Source organism: Solanum lycopersicum, chromosome 5 (assembly GCF_036512215.1).
Source record: "Solanum lycopersicum chromosome 5, SLM_r2.1".
Classification (NCBI taxonomy): Eukaryota; Viridiplantae; Streptophyta; class Magnoliopsida; order Solanales; family Solanaceae; genus Solanum; species Solanum lycopersicum.
The window spans coordinates 2,929,804-2,937,046 of record NC_090804.1 but is presented as its reverse complement, the minus strand read 5'-3'; the positions used below and the strand labels follow the sequence as shown (position 1 = coordinate 2,937,046).

Genomic DNA, 7,243 nt, shown 5'->3' with positions numbered 1-7,243 from the left:
ATTATTTTTGAATTAAAGTTTAATGCTTTGACTTACATAATATTGAATAATTTTTAATATCAAAGATAAAATATGCAAAAAAAGGAACTAATATTATTCTTAATAGAATGTGAATAAGTAAAGATGGACATAAAATATAAAAAAAAGAAAGAAAGAAAGTAACTTATATTATTTTTAATATAGTGTGAATAAGTAAAGATGGAAAAAAACTTATATTAATTTTTAATACACATACTAAAAATAATTGTTATCATCACATCAAACCAAAAAAAAAAATCTCAATTTTTAATACTATAAATGAAGTGCTTTTCATGGTTCTTCTTTTCTTCTTGTGAACTCAAAAACCAAATTTTTGTCCTTTATATATTCTACACAAATCCTTCAATTCTTTCTTATCTATCAACCCCCCACCCCCACCCCACCCCTTTCTTCTTAAAACATCAAGAACAAGAAAAAGGGGTATTTTTGGTGACTTTGGTCCTCAAATATATTTAAAAAATGATGAAAAATATGCTGTTTTTGGTGTATTTAATTAATTTCTTGGGATTTTTCATGGTTTCAACAATGGCAAAAGATTCTAATGATCAATTAATGACTCTTTCAAAATTAAAAATGTTTGTTGATGAACTCCAAGACATGCCAAGAATCAAAGGTTATGATGTTATCAATGGTGTTCATGTTCCTAAATCTCTCAAGATTGGCATGTACAAAAAAAAATGGGTAAGTAACTCTTTACGAATTTTTATCGTTAAATTGTTCGTAGCTAATAATTTATTGGTTATAAACAGAATTAGAGATCGAAATTTGTTGTTTAGCTATAAAATTCGTTCGTCATTAATTTCTATTTGTCTTTGAGAATTATAAGTTGTGTGAGGATTTTATCATGAGTCAATTTTTTTTTTCCTCTAGTACATTTTAAATGAAGTATTGAGACTTTTTTTTTTAATAATTCAAATTAAGTAAAAAAAGTAATTAAAGTTCTAGAGAATTCTTTGGACCTTTTTCTTTTCTTTCATATTTTGTAAGAGAATAGTTTGGAAATAATACAAAATATAATAATAATAATTAATTATTTCTTAAGAAATGTATAAATATCCATCAACTCACTTAATAATATAGATATGAAAAAGTTTTGTATAAAATAAATTAACCAGAGTAATTTTCATTTTGTCTAATTTCATTTCAATTTAATATTTGATATTTATTTTGAAGATTTGTAATTTAAATTTCGTATTGGAAAGTGTTTATATGGAGCGTTATTAGCATAAACCACTCTAACTAAGATACGTATATCTGAATTTGAACTTTAATTTTTTTTCATATAAAATGATGAAATATTTACCGCTCCATAGCGTGTATTTTTTACTTTTTCATCCCTACGGTTTTTTTTTTCCAGCTTTTCAATGTGCCACTTTTTTTAACTTTTTTTCACTCACAAAAAACACAAAACATGTAGTGGTTCACGAGGTTCATAGTTTGTGATTTTAGCAATTTGAATTAATTATGAGTAACGAGAAAAAGTGATAATTCCTATAAACAAAAAATGATAAGGGGGAATATCTAAATTTTATTTTTATTAATTGTTAAATTGATATTTTTTAAGATATATCAGAAATAGTTTTTTATCGTAAAAATATTATGACATTCTACCCCATTTCAAACCATCCTTACGAGATTAAGTTGATAGAAGGGGGTGGAGGCGAGGTGAATTTGACAATCCACAATAATATTTGGTACATCTTAAATGTATTCGAACTTTAAAAATAAATTTCAAGAATCAAAATAAATATCGAAGAGTTGATAAAAGAAAAAAAAATGTATCTAAGTTTCAAGAAGTAAAAAAAAACTTTGAATTGTAATTAAGTAACCTCCAACTAGACATTTATCATTAACAAAATTGCTAATATTTAATAAGTGTGGAAAAAGTTACTCTCAACCTTAATTAGCACTTTAAAATAAATATTACAAGAACTAATTTCTTTGTTATTTTTAATGTCCAAAGTCCAGATCATATGTCCACTTTACATCACTTATTTTAAATTCTTAATCATTACTTTGGAATAAAATTTTATGTACTTGAGAATGGAGAAAAATATTATTTTCATAAAATACTCCTATTAGTAACTAATATATTAGAAAATTTCATTCATTCTTTATTGTTTAATCCAACTTTATGCTATACTTTAATTTATTATAGTAATTCAATCATCATCTATATATTTAAATCTAATTCTACCTTTTAACTCGATGTTTTTCTATTTGAGTCGTAAAAATAAAATCACGTTTAATAAGAAAATATTTTACTTTTTAATATTAAATATTTTAATGACCTGCGACGAGCAATAATTTTTTAATTGTCAGTATATAAAAATTAAACATTTTTTTTCCCACTTTTTTGTAGAAATTCCATAGGGATCTTCCAGCAAGTGAAGTGTTTGCATATGGTACATCGCGGCACACAGCAACAGTCCCTGGTCCTACGATCGAGGCCATTTATGGAGTTGACTCTTATATTACGTGGCGAAATCACCTCCCTTCAAAGCACATACTTCCATGGGACCCATCAATTCCAATTGCTACAACTACTTTTAAAAAAGGGATCCCAACTGTGGTGCACCTACATGGTGGAATTGATGAACCACAAAGTGATGGTCACTCTGAGGCATGGTTCACTAAACATTTCAAACATCATGGACCAAAATGGACTACAAAAACCTATCATTATCATAACTATCAACATCCCGGTACAATGTGGTACCACGATCACGCGATGGGGTTGACTAGGGTCAACATTCTAGCTGGTCTCATGGGTGCCTATGTTATACAACAACCAAATGTTGAGGGGCCACTAGGGTTGATATATGGTGAAGAGTATGATCGTCCTTTGGTTGTATTTGATCGTGGTTTTAGGTCAGATGGTTCGATTTACATGAACTCTACCGGTAACAATCCTTCTATACATCCTCAGTGGCAACCTGAATATTTTGGTGATGCGATTATAGTCAATGGAAAAGCTTGGCCTTACATGAATGTGAAACGAAGGAAGTACCGATTCAGGATCATCAACGCAAGTAACGCCAGGTTTTTCAAATTCGTCTTCACTAATAACATGTCGTTTATACACGTGGCGTCTGATTCAGCTTATCATGAAAGTCCGGTAGAGCTCCATGACCTACTATTAGCTCCATCTGAAATAGCTGATGTGATTGTTGACTTTTCAAAGTCAAAGTCAAAGTCAAAGTCCGTGATTTTAGCCAATGATGCCGTGTATCCTTATCCGTTTGGCGATCCGGTCAACGAAGAAAACAGTAAGGTAATGAAATTCATTATCAACTCGGATCATGAGGTTCAAACAGGGCACATTCCGCATAAACTGATAACATATAGGCCTCCAGACATATCAACAGCTTCAAATACAAGGTACATTGCTTTTTACGAGTATGCTAGTGATATCGATGAGCCTACACACCTATATATCAATGGAAAATCGTATGAAGCACCCGTGACGGAGATGCCAAAAGTAGGGACTAGTGAGATTTGGAACATCATCAATCTAACTGAAGATAATCATCCATTGCACATACATTTAGGTCTATTTGTTGTGTTGGAACAAATAGAATTGGTGAATATTGAAGAGTTTAAAGGTTGTATGATGAAATTGAATGATGCAATTAAGTGCAAAATTGATAAGTATTCACATGGAAAAAGGACTAAAGTGGTTATTCATGAGAAAGGGTGGAAAAATGTGTATAAAATGATGCCTGGATATGTTACAAAAATATTTGTGAAATTTTCTTTGATTCATTCAAATGAATCATATCCATTTGATGCAACAGCAGAGCCTGGCTATGTTTATCATTGTCATGTAAGTGTTTCTTATTCTTCAAACTTTTTCTTATTCTGTTCGTATTGAACCACTGATTAATCTGGATTCTCGTAACATAAGACCTATTAAAGGGGAAATTATTTCCTATTATACTCAAGAGATATAGAGTGGAGCGTTCTTATCCATCTCAGTACAACCTTTAATTCTCGTGTTGATAGTATAATGATTTCATTTTTTTCTTCTTGTTAAATGCAGATTCTTGATCATGAAGATAATGTCATGATGAGGCCTTTAAAGTTTGTTAATTGATACAAAAAAAAAAAAAAGAGGCTTGAATGATGAAAGAAAGAAAGGGGAAGCTAATTACCTTTTTCTTTTTCTTAATTTTGATAATTATCAAATATATGTAATGTAATTATTTGAATTTTAAGCAATGAAAATTAAACCCACTCTTATCAAGGGTGTTCATTTTCCTTAGTATCTCAAAGATTGGTATGTAAAAAAAAAAGTAAGTAATTAGTCATGAATTTCATCGTTAAATTATTCGCAGCTTATATATATATATATATAGCTAGAGAATTTCGTCGTGAAATTGTTTGTAATTTTATAAATAAAATTAGAGATAAAAATTTGTTATTTAGCTGTAAAATTTGTTCGTTACTAGTTTCTATTTTTGAGAATTATAAATTGTGAGGGGATTTTATTATGTAATGTCAATTCTTTTCAGTAAATAGAAATGCTGTGTTTAATTAAACACTATTTCCTAGTTCATATTAAATGAACTGTTGAAAGACTGCTTTAATAATTCCAATTAAGTAAAATTTTCGAAGTTTAAGAAAACAAGTTGGACTTTTTTTTTAATTCATATTTTGTAAGAAAATAATAAAAAATGTAATAATGGGATTAACATTTAGGCGTCGTTTAGACATTCATCATATTATAAGGACTAATTTGATTTGTTTAGTGCAAAAAAGCGAGGCTAAATGGAAACGCGATCAGCAAGGATTCATATATTCGATTTCAATGATCAACTAATCGCTGATTGTCATTATTATTTAATTTAATGTGATATAGACGAGGTATATTTTTAGGGAAAATTACGTAGTGAAAAAAATTTATACTATTTAATTACTTATCATAAGTATAGTTTACTATAATTATCACCCGTGATTAATATTATATATTAATTGCGTGGGCTGACTTTGAGTTTGTATAATTAGTCACGTTTGTGTATGCATAATTCGTCAAAATATACAAATACATAGGTATAATATACAATTATTTAGTCTATATACATATAGAATTCACTTCTCTCACTCTTTGCCCTCTCTCGCTAGCCTCTCTCCTCTCTCTTACAATCTCGCTTGCCTTATATACAAAGTCATATATATATTATACAATTATATGCATATACAATTCACCTCTCTCCTCCCTCTCCCTGTCTCACTCGCCTCTCTCCTCTCTCCTCTCTATATATAATATAGAATTATCTAACTTATGTACATAGCCTCTCTCCTTCATATAACATGTAGCTACAAATTGTAATTATCATGTAGGTACAAATTATAATTATCAAACTATATCTATGGAGAGTAATTAAACTATTTTAAGTGACTATATATGAAAGTTCTATAAGGTAAAGTTAAAACAAAATTCTAAATATTAGATTTTCTACCTAAATAAGAATACGTAAGAAGTCAAAATTTCTGAAAATAAATCACCACTTGTCTTATAGAACCGTTTGAATGAGCTCAAAAATCGATCAAACATATTTTTAAGCTAATTTTTAATTTATAAAAATATTTAACAAATATTAAAAATAACTTAAAAATAAATTACGAAGAATTTGATAAACTTAAAATAAGTCAAAAATCAAAAGTAGATCTCGCCTGCTTTTTATTCGTGCTGGTTGTTGTCTTGTTGAATATTCAATATTGTTTCATGACTGAAACTAACGTGTATTCTCCGATCATCAATTATAGCATTATACATGTTAAAATATGCTAATTCACAAGCCTCATTGTCCTCGAACTCAATAAAACCATAACAATGGCTATCCCAAGTCTCGAGATCTCGAATAATTTGAGCAAATATCACGATTTCAAAGCGTGAGAAAATTGTATATATGTCTTCATCTTCAGTTACCGAATTCAAATTCCAAACCCATAGAATGCTGTTGTTTATCATCACCGACATACCGGAATGAGAACGGATTTTCCGGCGGAAGGCTATTTTTGGAATTTGGGAAGAGGGTTTTTGGGGAGAGGATGGGAGAAGGAAGGGTATTTTAATTAATTTATAAAAAAAATAATTAGGAGATGAAGGGGAAAAATCATTGTCCTAATATAATTTGGATTGTAAAATAATTACAACTAAGTACTAAAATCATTAGTAATTATGAAAAATTGTAATGATTTACTTGCAAAAGAATTAAACGTGCATGTAAATATATTTGGTCAATATTACAAGAAATAACATCAAAATTTACCAAGAATCGGAACCAAAAATGTTATTAAGTTTTTTTTTTTTTAAAAAAAGGGAAACTTTCACATATTAGCCACTTAAAATAATTAATTACTCTCCATAGCTATAGTTTAATAATTACAATTTGTAGCTACATGTTATATAGAGGAGAGAGGCGACAGAGACTGGGAGAGAGAGGAGAGAGGCGAGAGAGAGGGGGAAAAAGAGTGGGAGAAAGGTGAATTGTATATGTATATTGGTTGGATAATTGTATATTACACATATGTAATTGTATATATGGCAAGAGAGATTGGGAGAGGGAGGAAAGAGGTAAGCGAGACTAGGAGAAAGAGGAGAGAGGCGAGCGCGATCGAGAGAGGGCAGGGAGCGGGAGAGCGGTGAATTGTATATGTATATAATTGTATATAACTGTATATTATACATATATATTTGCATAAATGGCAGCAAGATTGGGAGAGGGAGGAGAGAGGCGAGTGAGATTGAGAAAGGAGAGTGACAAAGGGCAGAGTGGAGAGAGATAAATTGTATATGTATATAGGCTAAAAAAATTGTATATTATACATATTTATTTGTATATCCTAGCGAATTATACATATACAAATATGAATAATTATACAAACTCGAAGTCAGTCCACGTAAATAATGTATAATATTAGTCGCGAGTGGTAATTGTAGCAAACTATAGCTATGATGAGTAATTAAATAATATAAATTTGCTTATCCGCGTAATTTTCCCAAAAAAATATGATTCTTTAGTTAATAAAGAATATATTTTTTTGCAAGTGATATACCAAAAATCCTATAGATTGGGAAGGGAATGCCGCATGAAAAGTCAAATGGATTGATAAATCGAATATTGATTTGTTGTTATTGGATTAACGATATTTAACGATTTTATAAAAAAAATCGGGTTATTGATTTGGTATTAATTTT

General features: G+C 29.5%; 1 protein-coding gene across 1 annotated transcript; it reads left to right on the top strand.

Moving 5' to 3' along the window:
- Positions 1–255: 255 nt before the first annotated feature.
- On the top strand, positions 256–4,299 carry LOC101257961 (multicopper oxidase LPR2). Its single transcript, XM_004238805.5, has 3 exons — positions 256–720; positions 2,402–3,865; positions 4,082–4,299. Exons 1-3 carry the CDS (start codon positions 499–501, stop codon positions 4,133–4,135), a joined length of 1,740 nt encoding a protein of 579 aa, XP_004238853.2. The 5' UTR covers positions 256–498; the 3' UTR covers positions 4,136–4,299.
- Positions 4,300–7,243: the final 2,944 nt, after the last annotated feature.